Here is a 21,867-nt window from a genome sequence, read left to right on the forward strand (position 1 = left end):
CCCATTTGGTCAAAAAGCTATTTGCCACTGAAACCAGTTTGAATGATGTGAACAGCCTGCCCTGCAGCCAGCTCTGCAGTCTCTCTGGGCCAACACTTGCCCTCCACTGGGCTCCCCACTGACCTCTCATGTACGCAGCGGCTCTCTTGATCGGCACATTCTGTAGGATTCTTAAATGATCTTCGGAGGTGTTCCCTAAGGAAACAACAGATTAAGTGACCACTACGGATTTTTATTTTCTTTTTTCGCACTGTAAAAAAATGCTGTCAGCATTTGGCACCTCACTTATTTGCTGTAACAGGGGTATGGACAGCCACCACGGCAGCAGCTCCAAAGCAACAAGCAGCAGCAGCAGCTAGAAAGCCAAGAAGGAGAGCTGGTTCTCCTCAGCAGATAATATCTGATCTGCACATAGATTTCACACAGAATCACAGAATTATATGGGGTTGGAAGGGACCTCTGGATATCACCTCCTCCAACCCCCTGCCAAAGCAGGGCCACCCAGAGCAGGTTGCACAGGAACGTGTCCAGGTGGGGTTTGAATGTCTCCAGAGATGGAGACTCCACCACCTCCCTGGGCAGCCTCTGCCAGGGCTCTGCCACCCTCACAGGAAAGAAGTTCCTCTTCGTGTTTAGATGGAACTTTTATGTTCAAGTTTGTGCCCATTTCCTCTTGTCCTGTCCCTGGGCATCACTGAAAAAAGACTGGACTTATAGCAGTGCAACTTGATTGGTAAATTTAGAACAGTCTAAAGCTGTAGTTGCAGGAGAGCTGGTTCTCACTCCTCAGCAGGTAATATCTGATCTGCACATAGATTTCACACAAGAAGGAGAGCTGGTTCTCCTCAGCAGATAATATCTGATCTGCACATAGATTTCACACAGAATCACAGAATTATATGGGGTTGGAAGGGACCTCTGGATATCACCTCCTCCAACCCCCTGCCAAAGCAGGGCCACCCAGAGCAGGTTGCACAGGAACGTGTCCAGGTGGGGTTTGAATGTCTCCAGAGATGGAGACTCCACCACCTCCCTGGGCAGCCTCTGCCAGGGCTCTGCCACCCTCACAGGAAAGAAGTTCCTCTTCGTGTTTAGATGGAACTTTTATGTTCAAGTTTGTGCCCATTTCCTCTTGTCCTGTCCCTGGGCATCACTGAAAAAAGACTGGACTTATAGCAGTGCAACTTGATTGGTAAATTTAGAACAGTCTAAAGCTGTAGTAGATTGCAGCTACCAGTCCAAAAGATGGTATTTCTTATTCTCCTTCTTACAAATAGAAACTATGAGCCGGTAAGCTTAATTGAAACAAATTATTTGCGTGGTGAAATTACAGACAGAAGCTTTTAAACGTTTAAGTGGAACGTACTTCTGAAAATGCCTCTTGAAACCATGCTCTGCTCTCTGATGGTTAAAACATGGATGTTGCCTGGGCTTTGGGGGAGGTTGTTGGCTGTCCAAGCTGCCAGCTGGAGGAGCCGGGGCAGCTTTGCTCCTGCCTGCGCCTCTCCCTGCATAGCCACAGCGGCAGGGAAGGGGTCGCACCCCTCTGGCACCTCGGTTCAGTGCAAAAAGCAGCTGTGTGTCACGGGAATGCCCCCAAGATCCAAGCTCCGGGGCGGGGAGATGCCGGGGCTGCCCCTCCGCTGGGCGCCCGGCGGCGGCTCCGTCCCGCGGTGTGCGGGGACGGCTCCCTCCCGCGGCCGCGTCCCGCACCGCATCCCCGCACCGCATCCCCGCACTGCATCCCGGTGTCCCATCCCCTGCATCCCGGCATCGCATCCCTGCACCGCATCCCAGCACTGCATCCCAGCACAACATCCCCAGATGGCATCCCTGGCCCTGTATCCCGGTGTCCCATCTCCTGCATCCCAGCACCTCATCCCGGCACTGCATCCCAGCACAGCATCCCCAGACACTGCATCCAGGTGTCCCATCACCTGCATCCCTGGCCCTGCATCCCCGTGTCCCATCCCCTGCATCACGGCAATGCATCCCAGCACCGCATCCCGGCACTGCATCCCAGCAAAGCATCCCCAGACACTGCATCCCGGTGTCCCATCTTTTGCATCCCAGGCCCTGCATCCCAGTGCCCCATCCCCTGCATCCCGGCATCGCATCCCAGCACCACATCCCAGCACTGCATCCCAGCACAGCATCCCCAGATGGCATCCCTGGCCCTGCATCCTGGTGTTCCATCACCTGCATCCCAGGCCCTGCATCCTCATGTCCCATCTCCTGCATCCCGGCATTGGACCCCAGCACAGCATCCCTGGAAAACATCCCTGGCCCTGCATCTCAGTGTCCCGTCTTCTGCATCCCAGCACCTCATCCCAGCACTGCATCCCCAGACACTGCATCCCAGTGTCCCATCTTTTGCATCCCAGGCCCTGCATCCCAGTGTCCCATCCCCTGCATCGCATCCTGGCACCACATCCCAGCACTGCATCCCCACACAGCATCCCCAGACACTACATTCCGGTGTCCCATCTTTTGCATCCCAGGCCCTGCATCCCAGTGTCCCATCTCCTGCATCCTGGAACCACATCCCAGCACAGCATCCTCTGGCCCTGCATCCCAGTGTCCCATCCCCTGCATCCCAGGCCCTGCATCCCGGTGTCCCATCTCCCACATCCTGGCATCACATCCCAGCACTGCATCCCCAGACAGCATCCCAGGCACCACATCCCAGTGTCCTGCCTCCTGCATCCTGGGACCACGTAGCAGAAGCATCCCGGGCCCTGCATCCAGGCTCTGTATCACTGTGTCCCATCTCCTGCATCCTGGAACCACATCCCAGCACAGCATCCTCTGGCCCTGCATCCCAGTGTCCCATCCCCTGCATCCCAGGCCCTGCATCCCGGTGTCCCATCTCCCACATCCTGGCATCACATCCCAGCACTGCATCCCCAGACAGCATCCCAGGCACCACATCCCAGTGTCCTGCCTCCTGCATCCTGGGAGCACGTAGCAGAAGCATCCCAAGCCCTGCATCCAGGCTCTGTATCACTGTGTCCCATCTCCTGCATCCCAGCACCCATATCCCAGGCCCCATATCCCCACACTGCATCCTGGTGTCCCGTCTTTTGCATCCCAGCACCACATCCTGGGATGGCATCCCAGACCCTGCATCCCAGAACAGTATCCCAGGCCCTGCATTCCAGCACTGCATCCTGGTGTCCCATATCCTGTGTCTCACCACTCTATCCTGAGACAGCATCCCAGGCCCTGCTGCATCCCAGGCCTCATATCCCAGCACTGCATCCTGGTGTCCCGTCTCCTCCATCCTGGTAGCATGTCCCAGAACAACATCCCAGGCCCTGCATCCAGGCACTGCATCCCGGTATCCCATCTTTTGCATCCCAGCACTACATCCTGGGATGACATCCCAGAACAGTATCCCAGGCCCTGCATTCCAGCACTGCATCCTGGTGTCCCATATCCTGTGTCTCACCACTCTATCCTGAGACAGCATCCCAGGCCCTGCATCCGGGCACTGCATCTGGATCCCCATATCCCAGCTCCTGCATCCCACACCCTGCGTCCCGCTGCTTCCCCTTGCATTTCACCTCCTTTCCAGCCACTTTTCACCTTCCCATCTGCTCTGTGCAAGCTTTTCCTCCTCTCATTTTTTGGGTGTTTAGCAAACAGCACTGATTATTCCTCCTTTCACTTGTGATTGTAAAGAGCAGAGTTTGTACTTGCCGTGTGCAGCCCACAGGTATATGAATACACAGACAAGATATAGATTCTGGAAAATGGTGTATATCCCAGGGGATATACAGGCAGGTTGTCATGGTTTCAGCTGGGATGGGGTTGACTTTCTTGCTGGCAGCTGGTGTAGTGCTGGGTTTTGGATTTGGGATGAGAATAGCATTGGTAGCGCACTGATGTTTTTGAATGTTGCTGAACAGTCAAGCCCTTTTCTGCCTCTCACATCACCCCGACAGCAAGGGTTAGGGGTGCACAAAAAGTTGGGAGGGGATACAACCAGGAGAGCTGACCCAAACTGACCAAAGGGATATTCCCTTTGTCCCAGCCTTTGTCTTCCCAAGTCACCATTACGCGTGATGGAGCCCTGCTTTCCTGGAGATGGCTGGACACCTGCCTGCCTATGGGAAGCTGTGAATTAATTCCTTGTTTTGCTTTGCTTGCATGTGTGGTTTTTGCTCTACCTATTAAACTCTCTTTATCTCAAACCACAAGTTTTTCCTCACTTTTACTTTTCTGATTCTCTTCCCCACCTCAGTTAGGAGTGAGTGAGTGTGGGTTTAAACCACGACACAGGTGAATGGTTATTTCCCACTACATTGCATCTCCTTTTTTACATCTCCTGGCCCTGCTGCAACTATGGAAGGGATGTGCATAGGAGCTCTGTTTTATTCTACAGCTGAACACCAGGAATTAACTGTGAAGGAATTTCAGTAAAGCCTTACCAAAGTATACAGATCACTTAAGTTTTCCTATGACTCGGTGTATAAAATTGGTATAAGAGTCACCCACCCTACAAGGGGCTCTGAAGGACCAGGTATTATACAAAATTAACTTCTACTAAATCTTGATGCCACTCTGTGATATCAGATGAAATATTTCTTGTTTCTTACATGAACAAGAAGGAGTTGCTAAATGCATAGTGAGACACAGCTCTTAAGTCTCACAGAATTCCCAAAACTAAGGGTACAAAAAAGAGATTCAACTCTCCAGACCCTTTTGCAGCTCCTGTGTGGCCTGGTTTCTAAGAGGTCCTTGGTCAAGAGGGTGGATAAATCAGGGAGACTTGGTCCCACACACAGATGCCCATGGTTGGTGATTGCACCCGTTGCACTCACTGTTGGAGAAGGAAGCTGTGGGTATCTTGAAAGAATCGCAATCTTTCTCTGATTTCTGTAGTTGAAACACTTTTGAGGGAAGGAGAGGCTCACTGCGCTCCAGGAATGAGTAAGTCATGTATCAAAGTCCCTTGGCTGCACTGGAAATCCCCAAAAGAAATACCAAAGCCTACTTTCCTGATATTTAGTCACATCAATATAGTGTTTTAGTGAGTACACAGACACTACAGAGGTGTGGAGATATGACATAGGATAGGACAAAAACCCTTCTGGCCCTTATTTAAAATTAAAGCTGTTAACGATGGTGGCAACACCTTCTGGTAATGTACAGTCAGTGCCCTGAGCCCACTCACATCCCAGGTGTCCTGCGAGAAGGCAGAGTGTTTTCACAGAAACGCAGTGGCATTTAGGGGGTTTACCCTCTAAAGCAGAAAATCCCCTGCTGCTCAAGCAGGGTTTGGAAGCTGCAGCCCTGCAGCATCTGCTGAGCCAGCATCACCGTCACAAACAGCCTGGTGCTGCCAGGAGCCCCATCACTCTCGAGCTGTCTCAGGATATTCCTGGCATCTCTCAAAACCTGCCCCCCCTCACCGAGCTAGCTGCACTTTGCATTTCCAAAGCTCCACTTGCATTTGTTGATGTCAGCAAGTTTTGTGTGTGTGCGTGTGTTTGAACTATTTATTTGGTGATATCAGCTGTGTTTCTGAGAAGGCAAGTTATGGAAAAAAAAATAATGGTTTTATAGAGACATTTCCGGTTCTCGCTCTGCTGAGGCAGCTTGTAACTGTTTTCTAGTTTTATTTCTCAAGTTAATTATTTTATCTGAAACATTTTCAGCGGAAGCCAGGAGAGGCTGAAATGACTAGAGTTTCAGGACTGATCGATGGATGTGTTCAATCACATCACCTAATTGGTTTTGCACTAGTGACAGTGTAAATCAGAAGTAATCCCACTGAAGTCAATAGGATTATATGAGTTTAAAATTCTGTGAGAAGGAGGAAAACCAAAGCCACATTTTTGGGACTATGTACCAAGGAGACCACACTGGTTTCATTGTCTGGTCTGATACACCATGGCTGTAGATCAGGCTGCTTTAAGGAAAGGTGCTGATAAGGAAGGAGTTTTAATAGGAAGCCATTTAGTCTATTCTGTCCTAAAGAAGCCACCAGGAAATAATTCACTTTTCTCTGCCTTTTACCATAGGAAGAGCATCCAGAGGATTCAGCCCTGAGGAATCACGGAATGCTATGGGGTTGGAAGGAACCTCTGGAGATCATCTCCTGCAACCCCCTGCCAGAGCAGGTTCCACCCAGAGCAGGTCCCACAGGAACGTGTCCAGGTGGGTTTGAATGTCTCCAGGGAAGGAGACTTCACCACCTCTCTGGGCAGCCTCTGCCAGGGCTCTGCCACGCTCACAGGAAAGAAATTCCTCCTCATGTTCCTCCTGGTATTTAGATGGAACTTCTCATGTTCCAGCTTGTGCCCATTACCTCTTGTCCTGTCAGTGGGCACCACTGAGAAAAGCCTGGCCCCATCCTCCTGACACCCGCCCTTGAAGTATTTATAGGCATTGATCAGATCCCCCCCTCACTCTTCGCTTCTCCAGACTAAAAAGACCCAAGTCCCTCAGCCTTTCCTCGTAAGAGAGATGTTCTAGGTCCCTCATCATCTTTGTAACCCTAGAAATGAGACTTGGAGGAGCTGCAGCCTCACTGACACAGCTTCCACCTGTGGTGCAAAATGAAATGAGCCTCATCAAAACACAATCGGACCCTGTCCAGCCAGGAGGAACCCAAGGGCTGTGGGACATGTGGACATATGTGTTGCTACCAGCCAGGTCCAAGGAGATGTGACTCTGCCTGGGGAACTGTCCTCACTGCTGACTGCCTCAGTTTCCCCACCACTGAGATGGGTATAACAGGAGCCTGGACAATGGGCAGTGAAAGCAGGAAAGTGGCATGCCAGAGTGCCAAGTGCTGTTGTCCAGACACAGAAAACCCCTCAAATGGGGTTTCTGAAGCACATCCTGGTACCAGTCACCTCTTACAGGGAGGTTCCTCTGCAGTGTGCATGGCGTTATGGCCAGCTGGGGGCTGAGTGTGGACAGGCACAAGAGCAGGACAAAAACCCAAACTTATTTTACCAAGTAAAGAAGTATGAGCAGGCAACAAACAGCTTTCAATTCCTCCGTACTCCCCAGAGTTAAGTGCTTATAAAATTAGGCAAGGTGATCTCGTACATCCCTGTCAGCATACTAGAGTTAGCAGAACTTGCCTAATTGTATTTCTCAACAGCCACTATCTGAAGCCCCTTTAACTCTCTCCTCCCAGCTAAGTGCCCTGCAAGCAGCTGGTACTGATGGTCTGTCCCAGCTGAGTGATGCTGTGACAAGTGCCAGCTGGGTGACGTCCTCTCCTGGGCTCTGTGGCAGAGCTGGGCTCTGCTCCTGGCTGTGCACATGCACCGAGTGCCTTTGGTCCTCCAGAGCCCAAAGTCCTGTGCATTGCAAGGGGACTGAACTCAATGTTACCTCCTTCCAAAAATACAAACTTCAGAATTATCCGTTTCTTTCCTCCCAATTTAGGAAGAATCTCTTATGAACTCATCACGGCTCACATGACTACTGCAGAGCTCGTAGAGTTGGAGGCCAAAATAATTCAAGACAGTATAGCACAGGTCACATAATTTCATGAGCTATTCACAGAATCACAGAATCTTCTAGGTTGGAAGGGACCTTAAAGATCATCTTGTCCAACCGTCAACCTGACTGACAAAAATAGACACCCACACAACAAACAAGGAGCATCATGCCTAAACCAGACCTCCCAGCACTACATCAACCCGTCTTTTGAACACCTCCAGGGATGGTGCCTCAACCACCTCCCTGGGCAGCCCATTCCAATGGCTGAGAACCCTTTCAGTGAAAAAATTTTTCCTAATATCCAGCCTGAACCTACCCTGGCGCAACTTGAGGCCATTTCCTCTTGTCCTGCTGTGTTTTAAGTATTGGAGAGACAGAAAATTTAACTTTCAGCATTCTGTAGCAATACCGATCATCTCGTTATTAATTAAACAAGCAACCAGCCCCCGTTATGACTAACTGGAATCTGTCTAGCTGCAGTTTCCTCCGGATGCTTGCCTAGGAGGATGCCTGTGCACTCTTTCTAACATTTGCAAGCCCAGACTTGCCAATGTTTTTCTAACTGCAAAACCCAGCCCATCTGCCCTGACCCAGGAGCAGATGGAACCTTACACAGTTTCACGTATGTGCACATCAACGCATACATGTGCTGAAGCTGAGAAGGCAAAAATCTCTATGGTCTTAACGGGAAATATCCATTTCTGAAGAACCCACCATCATGGGATGTGTGACTAACAGCCCAGCGATTTCATTAGTGTTGCAGTGGGACAATTCCAGGCTGGAAGAGACTAGATTTAGCTGCAGAAGGTCAAACCACACTCAGAGAGAGTGCTGCAAATCTGGAAAGATTCGTTTGCTTCACTGGCTTCAGGGTGATTTACTCTAAGGTAGCAAGGATGTGAATGTCACCTGTATTATATTAATTTCTCGGAGCCAGATTTTTATTTGGGAACCTATTTCCCATTGAAACTGTGAATGGGGCACTGGATTTCCTTTCCTGGTCTGTCCATCAACTGCTAACAGATCTTACTGCCAGGCAAAAATATCTATAAACAGTGTGTGCGTGTGTATGTATCCCCAGTTTTTTCCCTATATAAATGAGAAGAGATTTTGGTATCATATCTTTGCAGTTCAAAATAACAAGAAAAGCCATCAGTCCAGGATGACATTATTTATGGGGAAATGAGAGGACACCACTGAGGTGTTGAGGGTTGGCCCTCTCTAGACATTGGCAGGTCATAAGGTTCTCTCTGACTCCCTCTAAAAAATGAATCTAACAATTCATGGGTCTCTCTGGCCCACGCCAGGATGTGATTCGATATTTATGAAATGTGGATGAGTTTCCACAGAGAAATATTTCCAATGAGAGAATATTTCACAAAGATTTAGTTCACGATGAATTTAATTCTTTGCCCCTGTTGCTCAGGTGCTCCACCAGTGGCACAAGTGTTTTGGGGAGACTGATATAATTTTTCACACAAACATTTAATTAGCTGACATGCCGTCAGCTACAGCTTGCAGATTCCTGCAGACCCACCCATTGAGGACTGACAGCCGAGTCAGGGACGTAAACCTTCTATAAATCTGCTGTTTAGCTAATAATAGAACATAATCTCATTGGAAATCTAAATGAAATCATCGTGTTTCCCCTGGTTTAATATTACAAAATTAATTCAGAGAAGTAGCCGTGTCTGGGCCACTGTCCATTTGCATTACAACACAGCCCCTGCCCGAGTCCCAGCCGTTCCCACCAGCACAGTCCTGTGTCCCCCAGTAGCACCTCCCAGATGTTTTGCACAAGCAGGCACCTTCACCCTCCCCGTCGGTACCAACACGGGGCTGGAGCAGAGCTGACCACCAACCTGGCAAGTCGGCAACACTCATTTTTTTCCCTTCTTGCCCATTTTTACAACTCGGGGCTTCAAAGCCCTGGTGTGTGTTCATGGTGGGTGTTCCCATCTAAAAAAAATACGCCCAAATTACATCATCTGGGCTCTCTGAGAGGCCGTCACGGAGCCAAATCTAAATCCACAGCAACTTCAGCCTCACCACGCTCCCCGTCCTGAAATGTTTCTGGTGTTTCTGTTTCTTGCAGCAGGATGGGACCTCGCAGTGGTGGCTGCAACTCCCTGCTTAGAAGTCAGCGAGCGATGCCTGGCAGCGTGTGACAGAGCTCCCTGCCGAGGGGCCCTCAGCAAATTACCCCCTGGGATATATTAATCAATTAGCCCCGCTTTATGCATTTAAAGAGATAAATAAAAGGCCATTGTAATTCGCTTACACTTTAATGCTCCATTACCCTGCCAGAGGCGCACAATAGAGACCGATGGGGGATGAGGGGTGGGCTGAGAGAGCACTCACACCCTTGGGAAACAGCTCTCAGCAGCCCTTCCTGCCTCCTGGGCCTTCTCTGCCATTGCCTCCTTTGTCTTTGGCTAATGGCATCATCTCAGATTTAGCACCAGAATTCAGAGCCAGAGGGTGCCTGTAATTGATATTGACCCAAAGACAGAAAGGTTTCTGGATAATGAAAGGGGCATCTCCCGGGTTCCTGGAGAGAGGGCACTGCTCCTGCCTGGCACCTGCCAGCTATTGATGAGGAGAAAAAGCAGTTGGCACAGGTTGCCTGATATGACATTTAAAAAAAAATATAATATATATATGGATTACACTTTTGGGTTAGTGAGGCCTCTCCTCCCTGCCCTGGGAACGCTTGATATGACATTTAAAAAAAATAATAATAATATATATATGGATTACACTTTTGGGTTAGTGAGACCTCTCCTTCCTGCCCTGGGAATGCCAGTGCTGCTCATGCTTTGCCTGGACCCCACACCAGCAGCTTTCACTACCTCTTCCTAACTGCTGGTAAAACTCAGCCATGGAAACCAGCACAGTTCTGGCATCTCTGAGATTACGCTGTTTGACAGGAGCAGAGGTTCTGCTCTGGGGCCATACAGCCTCACAACCTCTGGGGACTGTCCATCATCTTGGGGGACCATGGGTGACCGTCAGGAAGGGTGATGTTTTGCAGCCCGTTAGGTTTGCAAAGCTCCGTTTTGGACACCTTTTGGGACATGAACTGAAGTGGGGCTGTGATGTGACTGTCCAAATGCCCTTAGCCAAATCTGCCTTGTATGTTCAGACCCTGCTTTATTTCTGAGGAACTTCAGGTACAAAATAAAGCACTAGAGGACTTAAGAAACACATAGACTCAAGGAGCAACTTAGGTTGAGAGAGAGAAAGCAATATGTGCTTAGGATGCCCTAGTGAACATCTCTAAATGTTTCCTAGAAGAAAATCTCTCTAGGAATTGTAAAACATTAAAAAAAATGTAAAAATATAAGATGGTTAGGCAAGATGGGTATTTCTCAGGAAAGAGAGTCATGTGCAGGTACTACTTTGAGACCTTTGGGCTGAAAAAAGCCCAATACGGAAGAATCTCATATTCAAAAGTTATCCAAGATAGAGTATGTGTTGCCCAAATGCTGCATTACATCACCTGTGTGCAAAAACGTAGCTGCAGAAAAAATGGCTACATGATTAGGACTCTATGGACCTTGAACTTCAATTTCCCATTCTGCCAGTGTTTCTAGATGAACACTGTGCTTCGTTTTCCCCCTCAGTAGAGTGGGAGGTGATGGTATCTCCTGTCCTCCAGGACTGTCTATGAACTTTTGCAAGAAGACAAAATACCTGATGTTAAGGGTCATGTAACCAGGGAGGCGATGTCAATGAAATAAATTGTTCTCCTCCTGATTTATGCTAAGGAAAAGCAGAATTTTGGTACGCTGTCTCTGCTAGTCTAGTTAGACAGTTTTTTCCATTTTGGGCTCCCTGTTCTTATACTCTGCCTGTCTTAATTCCTCCATCTGTGCCTCTTGCTGCTGTTCTCCATTTACCCCTTCCTTTTCCCCACAAACCAGTAAGAAACACATGACTCCCGCAGAGGAGTGCGGGAGGAGTTTCAGTTATTTTGAAATATGTGCCAACAGGGTCTTGTGAAGACAGGGCAGTTACACCCACATGTGCAAGAGCCAGCCCTTAACAGAAGACCTAACAGTCAGAGTGATGTTCACATCCTCTGGCAAAAAGGCTCTTCTGCAGAGACACCTCAGGGCAGATTCAGATATACTTGTTATTTCCTCAGCCATGCGCTGGTTTCCGGAGATACTGAGTAATTTGAAAGCTTTTTCAAGCTTTTTTCTTCTTCTCCTTTTTTTTTTTTTCCCCACTACCTTGACTTTTCAGCAGGAAGAGACTTTATGTGAAATGTTTAGCCAGACAACTGGCTTATTTGGGATCCTGGGCAATATTCACACTACAGATGAGACGTGTGGCATGTATAGTCAGTTCAGGTGTCTTACCTGTCCTGATGATAGGTTTTGCGACGCTCTCTGTGGCAGGACCAGCTGCCTGAAAGAGAAGCGAGAGAAGGGATGGTTATTCTGGGAGCAGACACATATTCAAGTACAACCCTGCTTTAAAAGTGGATCTTAGGAGTCTCCATTGCATGCCATTAAGGGAATACACAGCCTGATGCACAGGGAGCCAGCACTGGGCACTCCAGAGCCTATGGCTCCTATGGAGGCTCACAGGTCAGAGAGGGATTGCTGTGGAGCTCCAGGAAGCTCTCTGCATTCAGTATCATCTTCAGTCATCCCTCATCCTTCATCACTGCCCTTTTTTTTCTAACACGGAAAATCTACATTTCTGACACAGCCAGCAACTCTCAGTGCTATAAGAAATATGTGCGGCTTTTGTTGGTGGTGTTTTGGAAGCAGAAGCCCTGAAAAACCTCACTCTGTGGCCCGCAAAGCTTGGAAAGAGTAGGACAGAGTGGGACTGGGCATCCTTGAGAGCCAGTGCCCATCTGCGGGAAGGCAGTGGCTGGATGAAAATAGGAGCAGTAGAGACCCAACACGGGTCTGAGAGTGACAGTGTTGTCCTGCTTCACATCTCCTCTGACTTCATGCTGGGATGTAAACCAATGGTCAGAATGTCATGGCAACTCGTCGTCAATCAACATGGCATGAAAACTGACCAGGAAATGTGCTCCCAGCATTACGTCGTAGACTTCACCTGTGGTCTTGCTTCTGTTTTATCTCTCTGCCATCCAGAGATAAAACCCCGAAGCCTGTGCCTGTTTGCATATTACTTCCACGCAAGTAAAGTCACTGACAGCTCTCAAACACCCAGCAATGCCCTCGAGGAGCAAACAAATTCTCCCAACACCCAAGGAGAATTACTGAGAGTGCTTCAGTGTTGGGGATGCTATGTCCCTTCACTCACACCCACCGGGACTCCCATGGGGATTTTGATATCAGGGAGTGGGTTTTGCTCAGGCTAGCCTAAACCAGCTTCTCTTATTTGCATGCTAATTACCTGGGCTAATTGTGGGCTAATCAGTCCAGGACCAATTTAACATGTTCAATGAGAAAGAAGTTGGAAGATGGTACCAGCTTTGGCAGAACATCTAATAATCCCCCGGGAGAAAGGAGGCAAACCATGCATGTGGTGGGAGGTAACTTCATCCACAGTGGTCTTAAAACATAAACACTTTATTCTGGGTGTAAATAGGATAATGTGTGGTGTGGGGAGAAGGAGGATGGTTAACAGTGAGAGAAGTCATGTTGTGTCTGTTTGTGGTATTTAAAGTTCTAGACTTAAATGTTTAAGATTACTTTTAATTAAACTTCGGCCTAATGTGGCCATGTTTTCAACCACGGCTGAAGCTGTGTCTGATCCCAGCAAAATGATGTTATCCTCTGGTCTGATGCCAAAATGCTGTGTCCTGCAGCCAGAGATGGTAAAGGTGCTTCATGATGTGGGTAATTGTAATATCTGATTTGTTTGTTTTCTCTCCCCACACTTGTGTAAGACAGGGGAGAAGTTATCTGTTGAGACAAAGTGTTTCTGCAGGTGATCTTCCTAACCTGTGCAGGAAGGTTTCTGGGTTAGGAGCTGAATGGGATTCTAGAGACGTAGTTTGAAAAATCAGGCATTTCCAAACTTTTTGGTCCTTTACACAACATTCTCCCTCCCAAGCTCTCATGGATCCTAGGCGGTCACATCATCAAATGTGGGACTGAGAACACAGTCTCAGCTGAAAACACTCCCAAGGACCATCTGCCACCTGGACCCTTGCACTGGGCTGTCCCTCTTGCACACACTTGAGGTGCAGGGAAGCATTACTTTCTAGTGCAATGGATGAGCAGTTCTGCTCTCTGCGGAGAATTAAAGGCATTTTTGCACTTGATTTTGGGGAACAAGGTGATGCTCTGTCCCCAGCCAGATTATGCTAAATGAAATCAGGCAGCAGATCCACTGTACCCTGTGGAGAAGTGTTTGGTAAAGGGATTGAGACATTATCAGCAGTGAGGTGTTCACCTTGCATCCCTCCCTCAGGCACAGCGTGCAGGACAAGGCTGATGGCTCACAGCTTGCTGTGTAATCTGGGCAGCAGAAACAAAATTAAAATGTACTAATGTATTGTGTTCTCACCTGAGTCGTCTCCCAGTGAGTGAAACCAGCAGATACTAATGCAATTTATTTTAGTGACAATTGAGTAGATATTCAAATAAAACTTTAGAGCTTGCTTTGAAATATTACTGGCACTACTTCTTTCTTTTCTAACAGCAAAAATATTGCACCTAATGTTGTAATTTGGAATGCAAAGAGGCACACAGCAGGAGCCCAAAAAGATTAAATTCTACACCTCAGGAAGAATTCATGGCAACGAATTTCACCCTTTATGGAGTGATCTGGGTGCTGATGATGAAAAATCTTGGTCTTTTCTCAGCAAGCAGAATAATTTGAGTTTGCTTCATTAGAGAAAATAATAATCAGGTGTCAGTGAAAGTAATTTCTTTCTTCTTTCCTTTAATCATTTCAGAATAAATTTTCCCAAGCTATACAGGTTGGTGACGCTAGAGGGTCATTCTAGTGTCCTTTGTCAGAACTGTGAGCAGTGATTAAAGCAGAGGTCTCTGAAGTGTGTATCCGCCTCTCGAAAGTCCAAGAAAACACAACTTGAAACCATTGTCCCCCAGAAACTGGCCTGGGGTCAGCTTAACTGGGTGCAGGGCTCTTCCAAGAGCTTGTCCACACAGTGGCTCTGCAGGGATGAGATTTTTGGACTTCACAGAATCATAGAATGGTTTGGGTTGGAAGGGATCTTAAAGATCATCAAGTTCCAACCCACCAGACCAGGCTGTTCAGAGCCTCGTCCAACTTGGCCTTGAACCCCTACAGGGATGGGGCAGCCACAGCTTCTCTGGGCTACCCAGGCAAGGGTCTCACCACCCTTGGAGGACTTCTGTCCTCCAAGGAAGTTTTGCAGTTGGAAAAAGAGCCTCAAGGTCTGGTTTCTGTTCAGCCTCAAACCGTCATTGCCCATCTCTTGTTGAGGGGGAAGGAAGGCAGTGGCACTTTAGGTAGCTGTCTCTGAGTTGCCAAGAGGCAAAGGTGGAAACTAGATGTGAAAACTCCAGAAAGTGGACTGCAGTCCCCGCAGCTGGTCTGACAATGAGCATCACATGAAACTGAGCCCCGTGTGAAATTCAGTTTTTCCACTACTGACAAAACCTATTAAAGTGACGCCTCTAGACAACAGGTGGCTTTCATTGTACAGAATAGCCATGGCAAGACTTGGAACAGCGCAGTTTTCTTCTGAAATGCCTCAGTATTTTCCCTGTGGTCTTCAGTGAGTGGGAGATCTGTTTTCAGGGGCTATTTTCAGTGCTTTATTTTTTAAAAAAAAAATTTTGTCAGGGTTGTCCACCAGAGGGGGCCAGTAGGCACCGATAGGGGTAGCCCGTGACGAAATTATTTTTAAGCAAACACCAATGCCTGAATAGATGTAGGGACATGCTAGGTGCTGTAGGAGCGATTTCTGGGGGTTTTACGTTTTTGACTCCAGCATTTTTGAAGACTGGATTAGCAGATATAAATACCTGTGCTGACTCTTATCATTTGCCACGCTGGTGCCTTAACTCCGCTGAAAAGATTTGTCCACTCAGTTTAGAGCTTAAAAATGGGAAGTCTACAAAATCCAGAGCATTGATGGACCATCCCAGATTACGGACTTTGGACATTCACACAGAATTTGTTCTTAGAGGTAGGTGGCCTAGGTGTCCGGTACAGCATACCTACAGCATAAGATCTGCCAGGGTCTGCGTGTCTTAAAATCACATTTTTCTAGTCCTTTCTGTCCCATGCCCTTTCACTGATTTTACATATATCTCTCTACATATGTAAAAATCTATGTATATATGTATATATGCACATAACCAGCAGCAGTGAAACGCAGCAGGAAGAAAGGTGTTTTCAGCATTCCTACGACAGTGTTAAGAGTAAAAAATGAAGGCTACAGACCACCACACAGTGACTTTTCTTATTCCAGAGAAAAATAAAGTCACTTGTGAAAGATTGAGACAAGTGAATGGCCTGAAGCCAAGGATTTCTGCAGATGAAAGCTGAAGAAATGAACCGACTTCAGCACTGCATGTAGTTAGTTCCAAAGAACGCAATTTAGTTACAAAAAAATGACAATTTCCTCACAGTGGTGGCTGCAACTCCCTGCTTAGAAGTCAGCGAGCGATGCCTGGCAGCGTGTGACAGAGCTCCCTGCCGAGGGGCCCTCAGCAAATTACCCCCTGGGATATATTAATCAATTAGCCCCGCTTTATGCATTTAAAGAGATAAATAAAAGGCCATTGTAATTCGCTTACACTTTAATGCTCCATTACCCTGCCAGAGGCGCACAATAGAGACCGATGGGGGATGAGGGGTGGGCTGAGAGAGCACTCACACCCTTGGGAAACAGCTCTCAGCAGCCCTTCCTGCCTCCTGGGCCTTCTCTGCCATTGCCTCCTTTGTCTTTGGCTAATGGCATCATCTCAGATTTAGCACCAGAATTCAGAGCCAGAGGGTGCCTGTAATTGATATTGACCCAAAGACAGAAAGGTTTCTGGATAATGAAAGGGGCATCTCCCGGGTTCCTGGAGAGAGGGCACTGCTCCTGCCTGGCACCTGCCAGCTATTGATGAGGAGAAAAAGCAGTTGGCACAGGTTGCTTGATATGACATTTAAAAAAAATAATAATAATATATATATGGATTACACTTTTGGGTTAGTGAGACCTCTCCTTCCTGCCCTGGGAATGCCAGTGCTGCTCATGCTTTGCCTGGACCCCACACCAGCAGCTTTCACTACCTCTTCCTAACTGCTGGTAAAACTCAGCCATGGAAACCAGCACAGTTCTGGCATCTCTGAGATTACGCTGTTTGACAGGAGCAGAGGTTCTGCTCTGGGGCCATACAGCCTCACAACCTCTGGGGACTGTCCATCATCTTGGGGGACCATGGGTGACCGTCAGGAAGGGTGATGTTTTGCAGCCCGTTAGGTTTGCAAAGCTCCATTTTGGACACCTTTTGGGACATGAACTGAAGTGGGGCTGTGATGTGACTGTCCAAATGCCCTTAGCCAAATCTGCCTTGTATGTTCAGACCCTGCTTTATTTCTGAGGAACTTCAGGTACAAAATAAAGCACTAGAGGACTTAAGAAACACATAGACTCAAGGAGCAACTTAGGTTGAGAGAGAGAAAGCAATATGTGCTTAGGATGCCCTAGTGAACATCTCTAAATGTTTCCTAGAAGAAAATCTCTCTAGGAATTGTAAAACATTAAAAAAAATGTAAAAATATAAGATGGTTAGGCAAGATGGGTATTTCTCAGGAAAGAGAGTCATGTGCAGGTACTACTTTGAGACCTTTGGGCTGAAAAAAGCCCAATACGGAAGAATCTCATATTCAAAAGTTATCCAAGATAGAGTATGTGTTGCCCAAATGCTGCATTACATCACCTGTGTGCAAAAACGTAGCTGCAGAAAAAATGGCTACATGATTAGGACTCTATGGACCTTGAACTTCAATTTCCCATTCTGCCAGTGTTTCTAGATGAACACTGTGCTTCGTTTTCCCCCTCAGTAGAGTGGGAGGTGATGGTATCTCCTGTCCTCCAGGACTGTCTATGAACTTTTGCAAGAAGACAAAATACCTGATGTTAAGGGTCATGTAACCAGGGAGGCGATGTCAATGAAATAAATTGTTCTCCTCCTGATTTATGCTAAGGCAAAGCAGAACTTTGGTAGACTGTCTCTGCTAGTCTAGTTAGACAGTTTTTTCCATTTTGGGCTCCCTGTTCTTATACTCTGCCTGTCTTAATTCCTCCATCTGTGCCTCTTGCTGCTGTTCTCCATTTACCTCTTCCTTTTCCCCACAAACCAGTAGGAAACACATGACTGCTCCAGGCCGGAGGAGTGCAGGAGGAGTTTCAGTTATTTTGAAATATGTGCCAACACGGTCTTGTGAAGACAGGGCAGTTACACCCACATGTGCAAGAGCCAGCCCTTAACAGAAGACCTAACAGTCAGAGTGATGTTCACATCCTCTGGCAAAAAGGCTCTTCTGCAGAGACACCTCAGGGCAGATTCAGATATACTTGTTATTTCCTCAGCCATGCGCTGGTTTCCGGAGATACTGAGTAATTTGAAAGGCCAACAGGGTCTTGTGAAGACAGGGCAGTTACACCCACATGTGCAAGAGCCAGCCCTTAACAGAAGACCTAACAGTCAGAGTGATGTTCACATCCTCTGGCAAAAAGGCTCTTCTGCAGAGACACCTCAGGGCAGATTCAGATATACTTGTTATTTCCTCAGCCATGCGCTGGTTTCCGGAGATACTGAGTAATTTGAAAGCTTTTTCAAGCTTTTTTCTTCTTCTCCTTTTTTTTTTTTTCCCCACTACCTTGACTTTTCAGCAGGAAGAGACTTTATGTGAAATGTTTAGCCAGACAACTGGCTTATTTGGGATCCTGGGCAATATTCACACTACAGATGAGACGTGTGGCATGTATAGTCAGTTCAGGTGTCTTACCTGTCCTGATGATAGGTTTTGCGACGCTCTCTGTGGCAGGACCAGCTGCCTGAAAGAGAAGCGAGAGAAGGGATGGTTATTCTGGGAGCAGACACATATTCAAGTACAACCCTGCTTTAAAAGTGGATCTTAGGAGTCTCCATTGCATGCCATTAAGGGAATACACAGCCTGATGCACAGGGAGCCAGCACTGGGCACTCCAGAGCCTATGGCTCCTATGGAGGCTCACAGGTCAGAGAGGGATTGCTGTGGAGCTCCAGGAAGCTCTCTGCATTCAGTATCATCTTCAGTCATCCCTCATCCTTCATCACTGCCCTTTTTTTTCTAACACGGAAAATCTACATTTCTGACACAGCCAGCAACTCTCAGTGCTATAAGAAATATGTGCGGCTTTTGTTGGTGGTGTTTTGGAAGCAGAAGCCCTGAAAAACCTCACTCTGTGGCCCGCAAAGCTTGGAAAGAGTAGGACAGAGTGGGACTGGGCATCCTTGAGAGCCAGTGCCCATCTGCGGGAAGGCAGTGGCTGGATGAAAATAGGAGCAGTAGAGACCCAACACGGGTCTGAGAGTGACAGTGTTGTCCTGCTTCACATCTCCTCTGACTTCATGCTGGGATGTAAACCAATGGTCAGAATGTCATGGCAACTCGTCGTCAATCAACATGGCATGAAAACTGACCAGGAAATGTGCTCCCAGCATTACGTCGTAGACTTCACCTGTGGTCTTGCTTCTGTTTTATCTCTCTGCCATCCAGAGATAAAACCCCGAAGCCTGTGCCTGTTTGCATATTACTTCCACGCAAGTAAAGTCACTGACAGCTCTCAAACACCCAGCAATGCCCTCGAGGAGCAAACAAATTCTCCCAACACCCAAGGAGAATTACTGAGAGTGCTTCAGTGTTGGGGATGCTATGTCCCTTCACTCACACCCACCGGGACTCCCATGGGGATTTTGATATCAGGGAGTGGGTTTTGCTCAGGCTAGCCTAAACCAGCTTCTCTTATTTGCATGCTAATTACCTGGGCTAATTGTGGGCTAATCAGTCCAGGACCAATTTAACATGTTCAATGAGAAAGAAGTTGGAAGATGGTACCAGCTTTGGCAGAACATCTAATAATCCCCCGGGAGAAAGGAGGCAAACCATGCATGTGGTGGGAGGTAACTTCATCCACAGTGGTCTTAAAACATAAACACTTTATTCTGGGTGTAAATAGGATAATGTGTGGTGTGGGGAGAAGGAGGATGGTTAACAGTGAGAGAAGTCATGTTGTGTCTGTTTGTGGTATTTAAAGTTCTAGACTTAAATGTTTAAGATTACTTTTAATTAAACTTCGGCCTAATGTGGCCATGTTTTCAACCACGGCTGAAGCTGTGTCTGATTCCAGCAAAATGATGTTATCCTCTGGTCTGATGCCAAAATGCTGTGTCCTGCAGCCAGAGATGGTAAAGGTGCTTCATGATGTGGGTAATTGTAATATCTGATTTGTTTGTTTTCTCTCCCCACACTTGTGTAAGACAGGGGAGAAGTTATCTGTTGAGACAAAGTGTTTCTGCAGGTGATCTTCCTAACCTGTGCAGGAAGGTTTCTGGGTTAGGAGCTGAATGGGATTCTAGAGACGTAGTTTGAAAAATCAGGCATTTCCAAACTTTTTGGTCCTTTACACAACATTCTCCCTCCCAAGCTCTCATGGATCCTAGGCGGTCACATCATCAAATGTGGGACTGAGAACACAGTCTCAGCTGAAAACACTCCCAAGGACCATCTGCCACCTGGACCCTTGCACTGGGCTGTCCCTCTTGCACACACTTGAGGTGCAGGGAAGCATTACTTTCTAGTGCAATGGATGAGCAGTTCTGCTCTCTGCGGAGAATTAAAGGCATTTTTGCACTTGATTTTGGGGAACAAGGTGATGCTCTGTCCCCAGCCAGATTATGCTAAATGAAATCAGGCAGCAGATCCACTGTACCCTGTGGAGAAGTGTTTGGTAAAGGGATTGAGACATTATCAGCAGTGAGGTGTTCACCTTGCATCCCTCCCTCAGGCACAGCGTGCAGGACAAGGCTGATGGCTCACAGCTTGCTGTGTAATCTGGGCAGCAGAAACAAAATTAAAATGTACTAATGTATTGTGTTCTCACCTGAGTCGTCTCCCAGTGAGTGAAACCAGCAGATACTAATGCAATTTATTTTAGTGACAATTGAGTAGATATTCAAATAAAACTTTAGAGCTTGCTTTGAAATATTACTGGCACTACTTCTTTCTTTTCTAACAGCAAAAATATTGCACCTAATGTTGTAATTTGGAATGCAAAGAGGCACACAGCAGGAGCCCAAAAAGATTAAATTCTACACCTCAGGAAGAATTCATGACAACGAATTTCACCCTTTATGGAGTGATCTGGGTGCTGATGATGAAAAATCTTGGTCTTTTCTCAGCAAGCAGAATAATTTGAGTTTGCTTCATTAGAGAAAATAATAATCAGGTGTCAGTGAAAGTAATTTCTTTCTTCTTTCCTTTAATCATTTCAGAATAAATTTTCCCAAGCTATACAGGTTGGTGACGCTAGAGGGTCATTCTAGTGTCCTTTGTCAGAACTGTGAGCAGTGATTAAAGCAGAGGTCTCTGAAGTGTGTATCCGCCTCTCGAAAGTCCAAGAAAACACAACTTGAAACCATTGTCCCCCAGAAACTGGCCTGGGGTCAGCTTAACTGGGTGCAGGGCTCTTCCAAGAGCTTGTCCACACAGTGGCTCTGCAGGGATGAGATTTTTGGACTTCACAGAATCATAGAATGGTTTGGGTTGGAAGGGATCTTAAAGATCATCAAGTTCCAACCCACCAGACCAGGCTGTTCAGAGCCTCGTCCAACTTGGCCTTGAACCCCTACAGGGATGGGGCAGCCACAGCTTCTCTGGGCTACCCAGGCAAGGGTCTCACCACCCTTGGAGGACTTCTGTCCTCCAAGGAAGTTTTGCAGTTGGAAAAAGAGCCTCAAGGTCTGGTTTCTGTTCAGCCTCAAACCGTCATTGCCCATCTCTTGTTGAGGGGGAAGGAAGGCAGTGGCACTTTAGGTAGCTGTCTCTGAGTTGCCAAGAGGCAAAGGTGGAAACTAGATGTGAAAACTCCAGAAAGTGGACTGCAGTCCCCGCAGCTGGTCTGACAATGAGCATCACATGAAACTGAGCCCCGTGTGAAATTCAGTTTTTCCACTACTGACAAAACCTATTAAAGTGACGCCTCTAGACAACAGGTGGCTTTCATTGTACAGAATAGCCATGGCAAGACTTGGAACAGGGCAGTTTTCTTCTGAAATGCCTCAGTATTTTCCCTGTGGTCTTCAGTGAGTGGGAGATCTGTTTTCAGGGGCTATTTTCAGTGCTTTATTTAAAAAAAAAAAAATTTTGTCAGGGTTGTCCACCAGAGGGGGCCAGTGGGCACCGATAGGGGTAGCCCGTGACGAAATT

At 47.4% G+C, this 21,867-nt stretch overlaps 1 protein-coding gene across 1 annotated transcript in view; it reads right to left on the minus strand.

Annotated features, from left to right (window-relative positions):
- Positions 1–21,867, minus strand: part of TNFSF8 (tumor necrosis factor superfamily member 8) — a 31,587-nt gene that overhangs the window by 6,027 nt on the left and 3,693 nt on the right. The window contains exons 2-3 of the mRNA XM_014952327.1: positions 18,406–18,454; positions 124–195 (exon numbers count right to left, since the gene is read on the minus strand). Of these exons, the coding sequence (XP_014807813.1) occupies positions 124–195; positions 18,406–18,454 (121 nt within the window). The remainder of the gene's footprint in view (positions 1–123; positions 196–18,405; positions 18,455–21,867) is intronic.

Source organism: Calidris pugnax, unplaced genomic scaffold (assembly GCF_001431845.1).
Source record: "Calidris pugnax isolate Ruff unplaced genomic scaffold, ASM143184v1 scaffold135, whole genome shotgun sequence".
NCBI classification, from domain to species: Eukaryota; Metazoa; Chordata; class Aves; order Charadriiformes; family Scolopacidae; genus Calidris; species Calidris pugnax.